The 19,917-nt window shown below is 37.7% G+C and overlaps 2 protein-coding genes across 2 annotated transcripts; one reads left to right on the top strand and one right to left on the bottom strand.

Annotated features, from left to right (window-relative positions):
- Positions 1 to 555: 555 nt before the first annotated feature.
- On the top strand, positions 556 to 6,252 carry LOC145214294 (uncharacterized). Its single transcript, XM_080082794.1, has 13 exons — positions 556 to 684; positions 1,169 to 1,316; positions 1,376 to 1,467; positions 1,787 to 1,955; positions 2,204 to 2,346; positions 2,608 to 2,666; positions 2,829 to 2,931; positions 3,601 to 3,750; positions 4,323 to 4,450; positions 4,556 to 4,620; positions 4,696 to 4,867; positions 5,079 to 5,167; positions 5,365 to 6,252. The coding sequence occupies exons 1-13, from the start codon at positions 598 to 600 to the stop codon at positions 5,460 to 5,462; spliced, it is 1,503 nt and encodes a 500-aa protein (XP_079938920.1). The 5' UTR covers positions 556 to 597; the 3' UTR covers positions 5,463 to 6,252.
- A 2,923-nt stretch (positions 6,253 to 9,175) lies between these two features.
- LOC145213816 (uncharacterized) lies at positions 9,176 to 19,619 on the bottom strand. The gene is made up of 9 exons (XM_080082222.1): positions 19,344 to 19,619; positions 15,084 to 15,192; positions 13,603 to 14,892; positions 11,326 to 11,412; positions 10,710 to 10,781; positions 10,225 to 10,460; positions 9,857 to 10,018; positions 9,554 to 9,715; positions 9,176 to 9,330 (listed from the first exon to the last, which is right to left on the bottom strand). Exons 1-9 carry the CDS (start codon positions 19,569 to 19,571, stop codon positions 9,295 to 9,297), a joined length of 2,382 nt encoding a protein of 793 aa, XP_079938348.1. The 5' UTR covers positions 19,572 to 19,619; the 3' UTR covers positions 9,176 to 9,294.
- Positions 19,620 to 19,917: the final 298 nt, after the last annotated feature.

Raw genomic sequence — 19,917 nt, forward strand, 5'->3', positions numbered from 1 at the left:
ACGCTTAGGCCTTAGGCTATTTCCAACCAACGTTGTTGTTTTTTTCAGGTCACAAGGGTTCGAGTGATGGCTATCAGACAAGTAAGTACTGTGTTTTACTAAAATTTATGGAAAATCATCCTTCTACCGCAACGTCGTGTTTTGACACGAGGTTAAGTAATGCTATGGACACCCTGCTTGACAAAATGACAACACATTTTTCGTGGAATATGTGTATGAGTGTTGAGCACCACACTATTAATGAACTTAGGCCTTCTGTTTTGATTGGCAAGTTGATTATTCTGCACAATAGAGGCGAGAAAATATGTCTCAAAGTTGACCTCTTTGTTTTAAGATTCAAAAGATAAAATGTGGCGGAAAATTAAACTACTTTGTTTCGTGCTGATGGCAATCCTGCTGATTATTATCACAATTGTGTTGATTCTTTTGTACACGGTAAATAAATTATTTTAAAACATGTCTGGTTTGATATACCGATAAATTGTGCAATCGTGTATTTAGAATAAAAAAATATAACTCACCCGTTTTTCCTTATGTTTCTTTGTTTAGAATCCGACTGGTTCAAAGTCACAACACTTGAAAGTAAACAATTTCTGTATGGAACTTCTACAGAAGGGAAACACGATTACCGGGATCTATACAGTTTCCATAGATAATGAATTGAAAGAGGGTGCCAAAAACCAGGTAGGATATTATATGAAAAAAGTTTTAATTGCTCGTTTTTTTGTAAAAGGGTAAATGATAGAAAAGTTTATGTGCTGTTCTGTTAATTTACAATTCTTACAATAGCGGTAAACCCGGAAGATTTTGAAACGAAACTTTAATTTGCGTCACGTTCTTTACGTGGTTGAGCTCGGAAGTACTGCAATTGATTATGATTGATAAAAAAAATATCTTCCGCAAATATTGTACACAAAAAAAACTTTTAATTTATGACATACACTTTTTCTTAAGAACACTAACGGGTTTGAAAAGTAATTTAATCATAAAGTGCCGAAGTACTGGTGTATATAAGAATACATCATGCAGACGTTTCAACAATCTCTGTTGTCATCATCAGTGCAGGTTGTCAGCCGAGCTGTAGAACATATTTTCTTGTTGTTTACAATCCATAGCTTTAGATACGATAATCAAGTTTGTGTTAAAACCAATGTTTGTTGCTAACCAGCAGGAGATTTACTGTGATATGACCACTGACGGTGGAGGATGGACTCTTGTTGCTTCTGTGCATAGAAAAGACGACGGGTATAAATGTAATGGCAGCGACATGTGGTCATACAACCCTTTCAGCAAAGCAGCTCTAATCAGTGGAAAAGGTATGGACCAAAATTTTTTTTTAAAGTGTTCGGTTATATTATTACTTGCTTCACACAAGGTTCAAAGAGTTGGACTGACAAATCTACAATGGGAAGTGTGCGTGAGGCTGCGTCTGCTGACTACAAAGGAGATGTATATTACAAAGGACAGGTGCCGTAAGATTTTCTTGATTTGTTTTCTACATGGGTTGCTTGAGTTTAGAAAACCGTGTTTTTATCCTAATTGTACAAACAGAAAGGAAACTGCTTTGGCGTATCTGTTTGGCCTAGAACCGAACACATGTTCAAGGGTGATGCTATGTCAAATGTGCTTGGAGTACTCGATACCATAGTCACAATACTGCGTTGCTAACTCTGCCCGGCCCGATCTGGCTGAAATAGAATAGCTGTTCTTACAAAATTTAACTTTGGCAACTGGGTTATCCCAAATCGTGCAAAAGTTTATGTCATTTTTACTTAATGATGTTTAGGCCCGCGATGTGATGCTGTCACATGTTCCAAACGATGTTGATGTGACAGAATTTGATGGCAAGTCTTTCGCAAAATATCATACCACGGATGGTTTTCTTTCTAAATACGGATCATCTCTACGTAATCTCTTTAAAAATCACGCCCCTTTGGAGAGCTTGGATGTTATTGGTAAAGCATCTTCTGGAAAATTCATATAGTGCAAAACAAAGCAGCAGATTTTTTCCCGTCATTTTTTTGACGTTTGCTAAAAATCTTACAGTATTCATATAGTCGAATTACTGTGGTTTCGTAGCTATTTTAAAAACTATGCAATGATACAGGTCAGTTGTTGTTAAGCCGAAATTTACCTCTTTTTGATTTACAGTATGTAATTTGTATGGTACTAAGTTATTACTAATAACACTTTGCTTCGTTAGGTTTGAACGCTAAGCTGCTTTCTGCAATGCACGGAAGCATTTCGCCTTCATCAATTATAACCAACTGGTACAATTATAGTTTGAACTCATTGACCTCCACCGTTCACACCAGTGGTGCAAGCATTCCCGGCATCGAAAATAAAGTAAGTTTACAATACAGTAAAAGTGACAAACACAGCCGAAAACCTTCTAGGCTTAAGAGTTGTTTTTTAAACACATATGTAAACCCTGGCGTTCCCGCAAAAGATGGTCTTTACCTTATATTGTTTCATTCTTATATTATACCAATCTAAATTTTTTTCAGGTAAATTCTTACTTGCCGAAAAGAAAACTAAACCCCTATTTGAAACAAATTACACAAAACTAGCTACTTTTATGTGTGTGTGTTTTTCCGATCACAACAGGTGTTTTTTCGACTAAACGATGGCACGTACCATGAAATGACGTATGGACAATCATACACGTAAGTACAGCAATAAAGCTGGTCTGTAAGACTATTATTGTATGGTTTTAAAACGTATTAAATTTTCCTGCGTTTTTCAACTGCATTACTAAATATGTCAAATTGCAATAAAAACTGTTATTCTTAGCACCACATGCAAAACTTATTATTTGTGCATTGCAGGGATTCAAAAACTTATCACGTAACCAGCAAAGTCGGTCAGCCATTTGCGGCGCTAGCGACGGTATCCAACTTGGACGGTTATCCTACCAAATTTAGTCTAAAGGTAAATGCGATAGAAGCATTGTTTATGTTTTTTGTTCATTTTACGGCGGCTTGTGTGACAATCGCCCTTAAATATTTGCCATTCGTCCTGCTGACCACTAAGGAAGTTTGTTAGCACAAAGTTTTTGGTCAGTGAATCAAAATCCGTTTCAACATTGGTGTTTGTGATTCGACTTTCGGCCGATTCTCCACTGAGCCTGCATAGTTCAGTTGGTAGAGCAAGAGTCCCGGAAAGACTCCTGTCGTGAGTTCGAATCCCACCTCAGGCTAGATTTTTCTAGCCTACGCCTTGCCATATGGTGGTCAATGCTTGGTAACCGGCTCATTCGGTACGGCGCCTTCAAAAGGCCTGGCGTACTGTGCTTTAGAGTGTGCCGTGATCGCTGGTCTGCATAGACGCTTCAGGGCTGATCCCAGTTATAAATTTATGTTCGACATTGCAGTGTTGAGGTTTAAGTGTTTTACTGGAAAATAGGCAAAAAATTATTTGACATAAGCTTTACATTCGACACTAAAAAGTAATAGCCTAGAATTATTTTGCGACATAGCAACTAGCAAACATTATTTTGTTCGTTTGAAAACAGCATTTTCAAATGTAAACGGTTTGAAAACTTTTGTTGTTTGAAAGAAAAAAGAGTTTTTGTTAATTAAAAAAACATATCTCTTTTAGGTGGTTTCCAAGCACAATTACCAAGGAAGTTCTAATGATAAAGTTGTGATGACTCACAAAGGCTTTGCACTTTTTTCTGATGTTTACCAAGCGTACCATAGAAATCACCCGACACTAGCTTTTGTACTATTCCACATCAATTATGACGGAGTGAGTTTGGATAATAATGGTGGTTTATTAGCGGCATTACATTGAATATTGAATAGTTGTAAAGCAAAACAAATTCAAGCTTCCACAACCAGGTAAAAAATGATCCAAATGATCACTTCTGCCGAAACCGAGTATACGTACAAAACATATATATTATACGATTTGAAACAATTGAGTAAAATAAATTCCAAATCATTTTTTTCGTAAAAGTACAGCAAAAATTTAAGACTCCTCCTATGGCAGGGGTTCTTAACCAGGGGTGCACGCAGCCCCAAGGGATGCGACAACTGTTACTAGGGGGTGCGGGGATGCTTGTATAAACGGTAAATTACGATGGTTTTGTTATTTAAGCAATTACAGAAGGGGGTGCGAAAATTGGGTGGTGATTTGAAAGGGGCGCAGCAAGGAAAAAAGGTTAAGAACCACTGTCATATGGTGACGTGTCGTTGAATCAAACCTTCTGACGATGATCGTACGCATTCAATGGATTCCAATAAACATCTTCCAAAACTTGCTAATTTTCAAAATTTGCTATAGAGCATAACACACACACCTGCTGCTTTTGTTTACAGTGGATTTCAGCTCCGCAAACTTCTCAAAGAGTATTTTCGCCAGGTATAAAAAACACGAGCCAATACGAGCTTCAAGTAGAAGGTGGAGTCAAGAACATTATGCTCGGCTATGTGTTGATGGCAGTAAGGTGATACTTCAAGTTTGTACAGTAGTATTATTTAATACTTTTGTTCAGCTAAACATACTAAATGCTCCTTGTAATAATTAAGCGAATAACCGAAACTTTTCATAGGTCCGGTAGAACTATATCTTATTCTGAAATAGAGACGTTTTTTAAGAAAACATTCGACGTATTTGGTAAGGTTTTGTTCACCTACCATAGTGCAAGAATATCCTCCAAGGTAATTATTTTTTTTATTTTTTATTTCATAGCATCAGAAGAGATAACCAACACAGCTGTGAGACCTCCGCCTGAAATTTCAGTCCAGGTGATCTTTATCAAAGGAAACATCGTATATACCAAATCCAATGTCACTACCGGCTTTCTGCAGTTTAGAGCATACGATAAGTTCGGTGCACCTTATGCGATATGTCCTGGAGTGCGGTGAGCATATGTTCAATATTTGTAATTATGTGCAAGTAGTTTTTCGCATTTACAGCAAAATGAATGCTACTGTTGTTTGCGTTGATTATTTTTGTTGAATTAATATTACAGAATAGCACGTAAAAATATTGTCAAAAAGTTTTGAAAACAAAATATTGGTAACCTTATTTTTAAAAAAATTAAAAAGTATTGACTTCGTCGTGTTTTGCAGTGTCGGTTCTGGAGAAGACCCAGCAAAATTTTGCATCGGTTCAGCCAACACGCAATTTAACTTTCCCGGCAGATGTGGCGACTTCGCAGGTAGCAATTGCACAATTTTAGTTTTTGTGGCAAATTCTAGCATATCACAAACACACGCAGCAAAGACACATTTTTGTGCAAATACGACTTCGTGTAAAACAAATATGCAGCAAATTTTCACACATTTTTTTGTGTTTTCAAAAATAAGTCGTTTGAAAAATCATTGCAACTTTATATGACTGAAAATCTATTTTTAGCTTGGGACACACTGGAAGATCACGTGTTCATCAATCGATCACCTGACGATGGGTTCGTGAATGATCTTCACTCGACAATTCTCATTTTCACCCGTTGATACGTTTGTCTTTGTCAATCTGTTTTTTTTTCTCAACTCATGCACCCTAATGATTAAATTAAATAATAAATAGACGTTTTGGAAGCTTTGGGAAGATGAAATAAAAAAGTTAAGCGAGATAAACTCAAATAAGTTAATAATTCTCCAAAATAACGTAACTGATTTAAAGCGGTTATACGTAAATATCATACGCAAACTGCGAGCTACTCATAATTTAACATTTTTTGGTGAACCCATATGCACCCATGTATCCTGTGCACCCATGCACGGTCTTCGCTGTGCATTCAGGTTGGAGAGCGCTACTTTAAGTAACATATCCACATTTGTATGTACTGCATGTGTACAAAATGACAATGTTCAGGACATATATATTTAAGAGGGTGAACAGTCTAAAGTAAGGCAATTTCAAGTAAGATAATAGCATTACAAGTTTACATTGCAACAAGTTTTATACTTCTCGCTGATAAACTCCTGTGTAAATTGGGCTCATTAATCAAATTTTGTGCAAATGTCTCTTGCGTTTTCTACCCTTTGTTTTTGTGCAGATTACTGTATTACGACTCTATTTTTTATTATGTGTATAGCTTAAGGACCAATACTTTACTTACGAATTGGTTTGACACTTACTATTTTTATTATCTGGTGTTACACAAAAGCTGTATATTGGCACCAAACTCTAAAAATCTAAATTTAAGTGTTTGTTTTTACAGGGTGTTTTTTCTCTTTCCAAGTTTGATGGAAAATGTATTGTATGTCTTTGTATATCATTGTCTTTGAGTTTACAGTGTAAATAAATTAAACCCATTTAAATATTTTATCAAGTCTCATTTTTGTATAGCTTGTGATTGTTTTTATACAGCAAACGCAAAAGGGCGCGATACAAAATGTTAACAAAGCAATATTACAGCCGCATTTATTTCCTACATTGTTAATTTAGTACCACCCAAACCTCCAATCGTTCATTCTTTCGTATCCTCAATAAACCGGAAATTATGTGAAATCTAAATACCTACAGCAGTTCTTGTTCAATGATAGTTTAGTGCGTAAACCGTTATTGCATGGTTCTATAGGCCTTTATATACTTTAAAAGATAGGCTCGGATAGAATAATATCGCCGCACTGCAAAACAAAATTTTGTGACAATTGAAGTACACACACTGTAAATCAAGAATCCAACGGAAAACTTGGTAGTGGCCAACGGCCTTGAGCTTATTATTAGCTTTGTCAAATCCACGTCTTGTCTGTGGGGTGCTAAATTAATCACATACTGTTTACATTGTACACCTTCCCAACTTCGATTTCATTTTAGGATCGGGCCTATAAAAGCTCATAAATACAAAGTCGACGAAAAGGTCAACGCACATCAGAAACTTAAGGAAACGGGAACTGCGCCACTCTGGAAATCACAACGTTGGCAGACGCAAGTCTACAAACTTTAAAACGTCAACATTTAAGCATTTGAAAGAAATCGCACGTTATCGAAGCTTGCTTCATCCCTGTTCTAAAATAAGGCATTGTTATGTCCCACAGCTAAATCTGGCCTGTTAACTGATACAAACATAATGCATAACAAAAAAAACACTGTAGGCTTCGACCTAAAAAAATATGGTACAAGCAATTACAAAACCCAAGAAGTCGAGGACCGTCAAAGTATCACATTGATGCTGTATTTGCAGAACTTAAAATCTACTGATCGCTTAAATGTAACTGTGACTCTGGTCCTATAATAGTTCGGTAAGAGTCAACTTTACTGATAATTTATTTGTATGTTGCCTTAACTAAAGTAGCACATATTTGCAGAAACCGCATTTGCCTTTGTGCTCGTCTTGCTGCTGAACCCTCGAGCGCCACCTCTGTCCTTAATTGCCTAAATAAAAGAATTCGTTATTTGGCTTTGGTGCCTTGGAGTTGTTGAGCGCGAGGAAAGGCGCGTTGAGAACCGTTCTAGGAATTTAAGCGATCGCCTCTGCTGTGCTGTCTGGGCGCATAGAGTCACGCCCTCAACCAATTAAAAGGCTGCGCTTCGTTTCCAACTTTTGGACACTTGTTGATTTCAATTAAGCATAGAAAAACTTCACAATGGAAACTAAAAAAGGCGTCACTGCTGTACTAGATTCACATGGCTCAATTTCCACTGTTGAAGTCGAAGACAAAATTTCCAGCTACACACACGCGTGGCAACAAGCCCGTTTGCGAGTTGAACAGTTAATGCTGAAGACCGAAAATGTCATCCTTGTAAAGGAGTTTTTTCCATTTGTCGATAGTGCCTTCAGTGACCTCAAAGCCGCCTACGCCCCCCTTGTGGATAGCAACAAAGTCATGTCGCAAGTGCAAAAGGAATGCCAACAGGCTAAACGTGAACTCGATTTCCGTATACAGGAATGGCTTGTAAACGTCGATAAATCTTTGGGTTGCCACGAAACTTGATCAAGTTCCTCGTCCAGTTCCCATCTTGGTTCCGCAAGTACTCAAACATCTGGTTCGACGGATAGTGGCCGAAAGGCTGCTCGGGTGCGGATGCGCGTGGCTCGCTTGTCGCGAAAGCAAGTTCACGAAGATGTAGCAATGGAGAAGCAACAAGTCGAGCAGCGAGCTGATATTGGGAGGCAACGAGCTGAGCAGCAAGCTGCTATTGAGAAGCAACAAGTCTCCTTCGAAGCCCAACGACGAATAAAAATAATTGACAACGAAGTCGCGTTAGCCGAGGCCAAGGTACTTGCTTGGGATGAGGAGTTGCAAAACGAAGAAAGGCCCATTGTGCCCGAGCCACAGGTCAACGTTTTGTCTCCACCCATCGTTTCTCAGGGAAACTGTTCTAGAGAGCCAGTATACGTAACAACAAGATTACCCGCTGTGATCCAGACTCCGACGAAACCTGTAAAGATGTCACTGCCACATGTTCCGAAGATGGATACAAAGCCTGTTCTTGCTTCTTCTGTCGGTCCACCAAAATAGGTCTTGTACTTATTCCGATGTCTATCCTTCATAAATGCACAATCCGCGTGTCTATCCTTCATAAATGCACAATACTTCTTCCCCGCCGAGATGTGCATCCAACACTGATTTCGTACAACAGTCAATAGTCCTGCCTCAGCCGGCCATCAGCAAATTCGACGGCGATCCGTTGAACTACTGGTCGTTTGTTCGTGCCATTGACTCCCATGTTCACCGCAGAACAAAATCCGAAGAGTCGCGACTAGTTTGCTTGCTCCAATACTGTGAAGATTCTGTTGCTGACAAGCAGCAGGACCCGTGTAAAAGGCATGTTGATACAGTACAGACCTACATATCGAAAGGCTACGAGGAAGAAATTCCTGAGGACGAAGCTCCAACTGACAAAACGCATCAGGTACCTGCCACACCATGCACCTCGTGCTCAATCCACACAATCCCGTTGTTGTTAAAGAATAAAGGTTGGTAAACGAGACACTTTTATATTTTTCATATTTCAGGGCTTGTAAGCCATGCGGCTCTCGCGCGTGAATATTAAAATTATCCGGCCCGCTGCGAAAAAGTTTTGGGACCCCTGTTCTATACTGATCAACTAAAACCTTTGCCACGTATGTCATTATTCAAAATGTGTGTTACATCATAAGGTATTGCATAATAATATTCGCTTCTTTTGAAATAGAGTTTGCTCTCAAACAACGCACTACATTTGCAAAATAAATTTCTGAAACATCGTTTAAATCTTGTTTTACTATTTCTGTTTATTAGCACAAGCATAGCGGCAAACAGCAAAAAATAAGAAAAGCAGAAAAGCGAAGTTCGTGTCACAAAAACCTGGAAGCTGAATATTGGATTCCCAGGAATTCTTTTGATCGCGACGAAATCATCGACATTTACTCCAGTACCTTATAGTTGATTTCTGAAAATGCATCAAAAACCACTTTCATAACATTAAATAAAAATTTTAGGTGGAAATCTATTATTTAACCTACAGCCTACAAAGTCAAAACGTCAAAAACTTACAGTTTAGTAACATTATGACGTAACTACATTGTGAGGTAATCATGTTTACATCATGATTATTTTTAACAGATGACGTGGTGTTTTAAAGTTTGACCAAAAAATCGAACAAACCAACTTACGGGAAGTCCGAGTCTTTTCTGTTCTTTGCGTAAAATCTGTTTCCCATCATCAGAAATCCCGCAATCCCCCAAATGCAATTTCCCAACTTTGTTTAAAATGAGAGAAATTATTTTGACTCCCTCATCTCCGAACTTGTTGCGATTCAGATTAAGAAGTTTCATCTGTGCAAGAGTTTATGATTATATGTTGCAATTTTATTAAATTGAAAAATCGCCAATGGCATAATGTCACGTGATGAATGACGTCATTTTGTTTTTGTTAAATTGACTTTCAGGTTTTGTAATATTACAAAAATATCCTACCGGGACTTCCAGTTTCTTTATTTCTGCGCATAAAACGTCCAAACCAGTGGCAGAAATCCCGCAATCCCACAGCTCCAATTCCCTAACTTTGTTTGAAATAACGGAAATTATTTTGACTTCCTCATCTACGAACTTGTTGTCACCCAGAGCAAGATATTTCATCTGTGCAAGATTTCATGATTATTTGTTGCATATTTATTCGGGCAGTTGTAAGCTAAAAAACTACATTTTGTAATTGGGAATTTAAATTGTGTTCCAATAAAAGTTACAAAAAATATTCTTAAACGTTGTGATCCAGTTTCCAGTGATACAACAGTTAAAAACAAACTTGTCCAAAACAAATAGTTACAAAGCTTATTGCGACAAACCTTGTATTTAAGTTTACTGATTCCTTCACAAATCATCTTCAGTGAATCCAAGTTCAGGTTGCTTTGGGAAAGATCCAGCCAGTCAACGGGTCCACACAACCTTGGAAGGATTTGAGCCAAAGCGTGAGCTGTACTAGATGTGATGGGAGTGTCTTTAAAATTAAACTTTAAAGTGAGGAACTTTGCAAGATAATCTTTCTCATCATCCGAGCATTCCTGGATGTCAGTCAGCAAATCTAACAAAATTTGGAAAACTTTAGACGTTGCTAATTAAAAAATGTCAAAAAAGAAACTTAGTTTAATGACAAATATAGTTGCCAACCCAGCATTAGGCCAGTATGTTATTGTTCAAGTTTATGCGTGCTTTTTCTTACGCTTGTAAAAGGCAATTTTTAATAAATCCCTGCTTACCTGTTTATTAGTCATAGGTTAAGCCTAATGCGTAGCATAATTGCTACATTGTTAACACAAAAATATGCTCTTACCTATCAGTTGATATCGAGAAATGCCGGCTTCAATGAATTGAATGAGCTTGTTGCGAAATTTTGTAGGCTTGTCTAAAAATAAATAATAAGTGCATTGTAGACTTTTAGTGAAACAAAAGAATACAGATTAAAGGCATGTAGGTGGACATTTCAGAACAATGTAATTTTCTATCACATAGATTAAAAATGTTTGTAGCTTTATAACTGTATTTAGGAACAATAAACTTGAATGATTTGATTACAAAACGAAACATCGCAGCGCAGTGGACGAGTTTGCAAACGCGATTTTAATCGCAACTTCACAAAAAATGACTTTATCTTACGAATTCTCTATTTTTAATTTCCTAACCCTATTTTGCATATGTAAAGTAAGCATGCAATGACATTCTTTCAGGCGTAGCCTTTAGTAGAATATCAATTTTCCTAAACTTTTACTATTTGCCTTTTCATTTGCACGCCATTCAAAGACGGCGTTATTTCATACTCAACACATGTCTGTACTTGATGCGAAGTTTTTAGCATTTTTTCCCCTCGGCCATTTAAAAACAATGAGTTTCATAATGAACAGGAAACAGGAAAAGCCTTATTAAGTGACATATATTCATTAAGTCCCAACCTCGTAGAAACCGCGGTAGAATTCGCCTAAACATTGACAGGAGTCCTTGTTTGTGCACCAGATGAGTTGTTGGATTCATTTCGTCACCTACAATTTTCAAACATAAAACAAATAAAAAACTATGTTTATTTATTGTTGTCATACCCTATACTTTTGGTTTTCGTACTTGTTATATTTACATATTTTTCGATTAAAAATACCATTTTCCATGGTCTTAGCGCTTGCATTTTAAGAACGGAATGCGCTGAAGATATCTGAGATAGTCGCTGGTTTCTCGGTGATATTTTAACAACTCAGCGTGTAAAAAAATCTTCATTTGGCTTCAGTTAAAATATTCGCTCTGCTTACACGTGATTTTCATGGGAACGAAACGTCATGCATTCGAATTTAATTTTTTCCATTAGTTTATGCTTCGCCAAAACAATGTGCCACAATGATTGTTTACAACAGGGTTCACAAACACGCGGCCCTCCAAGGGTTTTTGTGCGGCCCGCAAACGAACTTTTACATTTTAGGTGTTTAAATCACACTGAATACCCTGTCCCCGTTAATTATGGCTAGGAATAAATGCAACGGTTTAATAGTATGATCGAAATGGTCCATCTTGTTAAGAATCAGCAATTCTAATTGTTGCGTCATATTTTTCAATTGTTTCGTCATTGTATACCAGGGGCGGGCAACTTCTCCAGTCGGCGGGCCTGATATAGGAAAATGAAGGACTTGGCGGGCCGTATTCCTGAATCGACACATTAATCGCGTATTTATCCAGTGATTTAAAACGGATTTTTAACCACCTAAACCAAATACATTCAAGAACATCACAAATACAATACAGTCCAAACAATCGAACTGATATAACATAAAATTATTCAACACAGCAAATTTAATGCATACACCACAGACTTAGATACTGCCGAAACACTAACTAGGCTACACGTGTGGAAACAAAAGAAACCGTGAAAGCAGGCCACACACATGGTTGGCAGTTATGTCGTAACAATGGACGTGTGGTGCAATGGTAACAACGGCGGGAAAGTTTTTGCTATTGGGGAGCGTTACTGTCCGTTAAAACTATAATTTGACGCAGTAGGCAAGTAGTGGGGGATTGTGGCAGACTGTGGCCGCGGACCACATCATCATGTAAGACCTGAAACTGTCTGCGGGCCGCTCAAAATCCCGTCGCGGGCCGGATCCGGCCCGCGGGCCGTATGTTGCCCGCCCCTGTTGTATACCATTGTTTTCGCGCATAGTGGTCATGTGCAGTTCTTTCACTTTGATACATTGTATATTTGTTTGTTATTTATTACATAACAAATGTTTATGTGTACGGTTAATGGCATAAATGCACAACACGTTAAGGCACACAATATTTTTGTTCATATTACTCTTAACATTTTAACAAAAGTTCAAAGATTGCGGTCCTCGACTTACTTTAAAAAAATTCTGGCCCTAAACAAAGTTTGAGTTTGAGACCCTTGGTTTAAAGGCACGTGACCGTTACACGTCAAAAATTATTAGCGCCGATTGCTTTGCTGTGCAGCTTGTTGTTTAGAAATAGCGTATATGCATTTATCACACAGACATGAAAACTAATAGGGAATTGCTTGTCGTAAGCATCTTTCATTCGACTTACGTGACCTGGGTACAGAATGCACGCCAATCGAAAGTTCTGTTTCTGTCTTCGAGGTGTGTACGCAACAAACCCTACACTTGTTTTGTAACGATACAGTTGACACAACAACTAGTAGGGTTGTTTATTGCGTTGCGTCAAATGCCTGCTTACTGTGTGTGTCACAATAAAAATGTATAAAATGTGAGTTGATTTTATTCAATATTACTGGTTGTCTGGTGGACTAATGATTCTCAAATTGTTTTCTACACGACATTTCCCAAACTGCCACGAAGTGTTTTTTCTTTAATATTTTTGACCTTCAATATTATTTTTCACCTTTTTATTTTTGTTTAGAAGTTTATGCGTTGTTTAAAGGTGTTTAAATAATTGTTTCGGAACAACTATTGTGTTTTATGCATGGTAAGAGCGCCGCAAAAAATTTAGAATTTTTTTCTGCTGCAAGCTTTACATGTAATTTATAAGAATCCCGGTACTGGATAATCCCGGCATAATAATGTTTGTGTGCGGGTACAAGGTGATTTACAAAAAATATTAATATTTTACTTTTAAATATTCGTAATAACCGCTTATAAATCTCAGTGTCATAAACTAGGTCTCAGTATCGAAAAGGTAGATAACGCCTGGCAGTTATTGTATTCACTAACCTTCTTTGTCACCGAGCAAAAGTCCACACATGAATCGTCGAACCATAGACCAGTGACTTTCATGCACCACTTGGTGGATGACTTCGCTGAACTCAAAATCAGACATGAACATGCAGATGTACATAGCAGCAAACATCTCCTGCAATGTCTGGTGCATGAAGTAGAAGATTGCCCTGTCACCCTCAAATAGCTTTGGACAAAGAGCTACCTTGATGACAAAATCCTGTATATTTACATCTTTTAGGCCAGCATTTTGTATATGAACGTTTGCAAACACAACGGTTCGGCGAACCATACCGTCGTAAGCCATTTTACCAACTGGTTGAACAAGATCGCAGAAGTGTAGACCTTGTTTGTGAACAGAGGTTTCTAACTGAAGCAAGACTTTTTTGAAAACCTTGGTGATTGTGTTTACTTGATTTACGTCGCCATGCAAACCAGAGTAAACCACAAACTGCAACAGCATTGGGTTGTGACAGAGTTGAATTAACTGCGGTGCATTAGTGTGCAACGTTTTCCACAAAGCATCTGCTTGACTCCCGGCAAATGCAAAAAATAGCTTTTGCATGCCCTCTGTTGGAAGATCACCAACAACAACTGTGAGTTTAGGACGCAAGACAATGGGCAAAGAAAGAATGGAATGGGGCCGGGACGTAAAAATTACCAGGGATTCACTGAAAAAATTTTTACAGCAAAGATTGGCTACAAGCTCCTGAATCGGTAAAGCAGTGTCATATGACACATTGGCTGGTTTTTCGTTGCTTAGGGACCAAGTACTTTGATCGTAACCATCAAAGACAAACACGCATTTTGCTTGGTTGTTTAGCATCCATGCAAACGCATTATTTCGAGTTGTCTGGTCTACATCTTTAAAAGGAAAATCCACTAGGAGCTGTTGCAGAGTAAGCTTTTGATAACTCAAGTCCATAAACCTTAAAAAAATCACAAAGAAATTGGCGAATTTTGCCAATTTCTTAGCCAATGTGGTCTTTCCGCAGCCTGGGGGGCCAACAAGAGCAAGAAACCGCATGCCCATCATTGTAGCTAGTAAATTATCAAACTCAATATGTTTCGAATCAAAATCCACTATTTTCTTTTTGTGTATGGATGAGCTGAAAGGCTCTTTTTCGGGTGGCTTTTTTGTATTGAAGACATCGCTTTTGGCCAAGTTCTGTCGAACTTCAGGAAGTTTGGACTGGTCTACAGTCAAACCACGTATAGCCACTTCGGTTTCAAGTTTTGTCACCTGGTGTTGTTGAATTGCATCTGCAGCTTGTTTAAGAACGTTTTCTGCATACAAACAACACAAAACATATGTGAGGTGATCATAATGTTTAACATGTCTTTAAATTGTCTACGACCATATGCCTACACTACCATTACAACTGACGTGTATCTTTTGAGATATTTTTGTAACCTTGAAGTCCGCAGTTTTTCATGTACCTATTGAAGGAACAAATAAACAAATAGGACATTTTTACCTGGTTGAGAAGCTAGAGGTAATTTGGCTGATGGATGGTCAGCCTCAATGTTGCCAGGTTGTTGATAATGGTGATGATGGTGATGGTGAGTATCGCCAACATGCAGGTTCTAAAAATACAATTTAGTTGATTTTGCGACTTTTGTGTTCAACCGCTTTTGTTACTACAATTGTTTGAGATTGTTTTTGTTTTTTTAATGTCTATGAATGCAACTTAGCGTTGTCACTAATAGAGACAAGCATTAGTATAGTGTCCTAAAATAAAGGCAATTTACAGTGCTGGCAAACTGAAAAGATGTTTTGGATTGTAAATTAACTGAAATTTGATTGGCGGTCGTGTGATTCTGTGCAAATATTTTTTAATTTTCAAATTCCGTGTAAAAATCCCCTAAGCACACAAGTGGTTTTATATTTCACCGCTCCAGATTTGATTTTTTCTTTGCTGCTACATGTTTGCAACAAACAAGGCATACAGGTTTATCACTTATTTCGATTAAAAAATAATAGTTTGTCCATCGTTTCTGGAACACCCGAGATCCATTATGCCGATTTGTCTTTTTTTTTTTTTTTAAAGAAAATAATTTTAATAACAATATAAGGATCCACGTTAATAGCTCTAAAAGTCTAAAATCAATTTTTAACCAACACTACATGGCAAATAATTTGTTACTGCAAGGAGAGGCAATCCAGTGATTGTTACGTCTCAAATAAAGCAAGTGGTTGAATGTGTAGCAAATTTTATAAGTTTGGCGTCGTAATGTGGAAAGGGGAAATTACCAGTAATTTCGAAGTCATTTGTACATTTATTGTTCATGAACATTTTATTGTTCATATGCTAATTGTTATGTTGCATACTGTACTTTGACAAAATTGTGGAGGGCTACATTAAAAAGGCAAGCGGGCCGCAGGTTCCCCACCCGTGGTTTAGCATCTAATATGTAGTACATTATGGAGGAATGAAAATGTTGAAGGAAGGAATTCGTCGAAAAGGTTGAGAACCATTGTGTTATACCATGACGCGTTTCAGTCGATTCAGACCAAGTTTTGATCACAAACCAATAGACATGTTAGCTGCTCGCGTAACTGTGTATCAACCAGCAAATATTAAACGTTAAACGTCATCTAAAAATTGCAACAAGTTCACCAATACGACCAAAAGTGTGGGCAATTACGTTGCAGGCACATAAAAAACAGAAAAAAATCCAGTACCGCTGCATTGATAATGTGCCTCAAAGTTAATTTAGTATACAGAGGTCTAAATTTATATACGCAGTGCAGAAAAGGTTGCCGTCCCCTGATTTAGTCCACACGTACATATTAAAGCGTGGCTGTTGTTAAAAACAAAACTTTCTTGCTTGGGTCATATCGTACGTTTTACATCCCTTATGCATCAAATTAACCGAAAATTCTGCTTCGTTCTTACATTTTTGTTCTTGAGTTAGTTTTAAATGTGTTCGAATGCACAGAAATTACGCATTAAACTTTTAAGCTTGGCGGCCGATCAACGCATACCAATTCGAACAGCATTCATGACCAGTAACAGCATTTTTTACTACAAATAGGCACACATAGCGACTCATAAATACTCAACAGGTTATGTGGACGGAAATACATAGCCGTACATATGTAATATAACTGGTGGTTACAAATATGGGTATGTGTTTAGTTGAGATTATTTATACTGCCCTTCGGGGCAATTGCTTTTCAAGGGAGCGATTGAGCGTGACGAGATCTTACTTTGAGCTTAAACAGTAGTTTCTTAATTCGTTTTTTTTTGTCATTGGACTTTAGAAGGAAACAGGTGAAGTATTGGCTACGAAAGGTTGCAAACCTAGGTTGATCTAAGGAATTTGTTTACTGTTTAGCCAGCTCAACGGTAATTCCCATCGCTAGATGAGTCATGGGTTCTCCATTTAGCTAAAGTTTCCTTCATTTTTGCTTAATTGTGGCGAGGCATGACGCTGTTTCCGGTTTGAATACCATGACAGCTTCGGTTCCCCGTATTGGCGATAAAATACGTTAAAGGCATTTCCTGGTTGGCGTGTACAGGAATGTGGACCTAACATCGTCGCACCCTTATAATCTACTGCTTTCCGATTATCATTAGGTTAAAAAACGGTGCTTCATGTTCGCGGACACCTATATAGGGATCTCAAAGCATTTCGTAATGTTCATGATATTGACAAACCCACCGTTTTGCTCTAGACATGGAAACCTGTTAATTCGTTTTGAAAACGTGGTAAACAAAAACGCACTGTGATGTGAAATTGTTACTTGCACATCAGAGTAAATGACGCACTAGGTTTGTATCGTAAGTATACATATATATATGTATGTTTATGTGTGTAGTACTAGAGTAGTAAGTATATGCGTCAGACTTTTAGCAAACCTTTTGTGAGCAAACAATGCAAAAAAAACGGCACCACATGACTCACACAAAAAATTAGCGGTTCTTAACCGTTTTTAGTCCACGCACCCCTACGACCCCCTGAAACAGGCAAAAAAAAACGGGGTGCTTCCCTTGTTAAGATCTACTGATATAAATATTACCCGTACTGATCGGCCAACTCAGTTTGTGCATCAAGTTAGAAGTTATTCTGGACTTTTCCGGGGCCATTCCATTGCATATATATATGGGATAAACCTATTTTTTCCAATCAGTAATTTACAAACGAAACAAGAAGACACTTGGTGACCGTTTGTTAAATTGTTAAGGCGATACAGCCTTCATATAGCCAAAAGGTTGTGCAGTACTCTGGTTTAAAGTAAGGTCGCAATAAAAAAAAGTCTGACAGCCGCTGGTCTAAAATGTACCGAAACGTATCTTGGTTTAAAAACATCAACAATCGGGTTGTTCCCAATAATGGAAAAATTGTCCCAATACTACGCAGACGCCAGTTATACCCACACTAACATTAACGAAAGCATTAACAGGGAATACTTAGTCTTATATCATTGGTGTTTTTACTTGTGTTCAATTTTTTAGCTGCACACCTACAGTGTATACAGTGCTTATACATACTCGAAAACAGCATTATTTCCTGTCCAACGGGGACGGAGCAACCTTTAATAAATTGCGATTTCTTGGGAAAGCTTACAGCTATAAATAACTTTATAAACGCGGAAATGCTGACGTGGCGTATGGCACTGGTCTCCAACCTATGGGTCGCGACCCAAAGTCTGGTCACCTAAACTTTTCCAGGGTCGGTATAATTCACCAAATTCAAATATAGTTATCGAACAAAATAATACTTTTTTATTCTAGTTCGCAACCATGTTTTGCAGTACATTATGGCTATGCTACCTCTTGCCACAATATAATCAATATGCATGGTGCACAAGTTGTCCAACCGATTGTTACGCGATAGAACCTCTTGGGCGCCATTTTGTGCCCCAAACAAAACAGTGGGTAAAGGATAAAACACATAAATTGTCTGATTTCTGCAAATTAGAGGGCTTTAACGCGATTTGATTAGCCAAATTGAACAAAACTAAGGGGTTCTAAGATTTGAGCGTGATAATGCACACTGAATGCAAATATTTAAAGTTTACTTGAAAAACGTTTTAGCTTCAGCATTACTTACATGGGGAAAATTAAGGTCGCCTTTTTAAAAAAAGTTGGAAACCACTGGCATATGAGAAACTCCAGAGCGGCAAGTTTCGTTTCATGAGCTATAGGCTGATCTCGACCAAAACGTTGTCAACAATTAATTACCCTTTAAGCTTGTCAAATTTACCCTTTAGGTATCAGTGTACCTCCGGTTGAAATTCTCTAAAGTACTTGATGAAAGTCCAGAACGATATGAAAAAAATACAATTCCAAACCCCCATATTTCAAACACTATTTTTAGACAATGACACATCCCATAAATCCGATTTAGAGCGTCGAGTTAGGTCCAAATCAACGTCAAGAAGAAAATGGGTACGTGTATTAGTTTTATATCACTATATAAAAAAGGTTTCACTTTGACGTCTGTTTTTTCCTTCTAACTCACATTCATTTATTTCTGATTATCCAACATATGTTACACGCTATTGCTTTAGTTTTATGGACGTGTTGTAGTAAGTAAGCAAGTACATTAACCAATTAAACACTGTTCTATGGGTACAAGGACGATTTAATATGGTTGTATACACACAGTCACATTGATGGAATGTGGTATAATTGTGGTACAAAAAGCAAACTGTGATTTGCATGCTGACAATGCGTTTGCATTCACTTGCCTGAATTGAAACATAATGACAACTGAAACACACTTACCTCGATATTTTGGATACTCCCAACATTCTGGATATTCTCGACATTCTGGATGCTCTCAACATGTTGGATGCTCTCACTATGTTCAATGTTCTCATCATGCAGGATGTTATCATCAGACTGGATGTTCTCATTGGACTGGATGTTCTCATCATGCTGAATGTTCTCAACATTCTGGATGCTGTCAACAGGCTTGTTGTGAAAACCGCTTGGTCCGGATTTTTTCGACATTTCTAGGCTTCTGACATTCCTTCAAGCACTAGGGGTATTTTCAGGTGTACAAACTTCCTAGTTTATAGTTGATCTGTGAAATATTCAATAATAATTGATGAAATTCTTTCATTATAATGGGAGCCCAAACAAACAACCATTTGCTGTTACGCTTAAATTGGACATCTATAGTATTGGCAACGTTGTTAATAAACAATGAAAATATGCAATTTTAGTTAAATACAACATTTTTGCTTGCACAGTTGCAGATTTATGAATTACTTAGCATTCTGCGATGTCACGCACACATTGGTTTTAGTTGAAGCACGACGTCACGTCATATCTTGTACTTACAGACTTTTACAAC

The sequence above is a fragment of the Phallusia mammillata genome, chromosome 2 (genome assembly GCF_965637545.1).
Source record: "Phallusia mammillata chromosome 2, kaPhaMamm4.hap1.1, whole genome shotgun sequence".
In the NCBI taxonomy this organism is placed as follows: Eukaryota; Metazoa; Chordata; class Ascidiacea; order Phlebobranchia; family Ascidiidae; genus Phallusia; species Phallusia mammillata.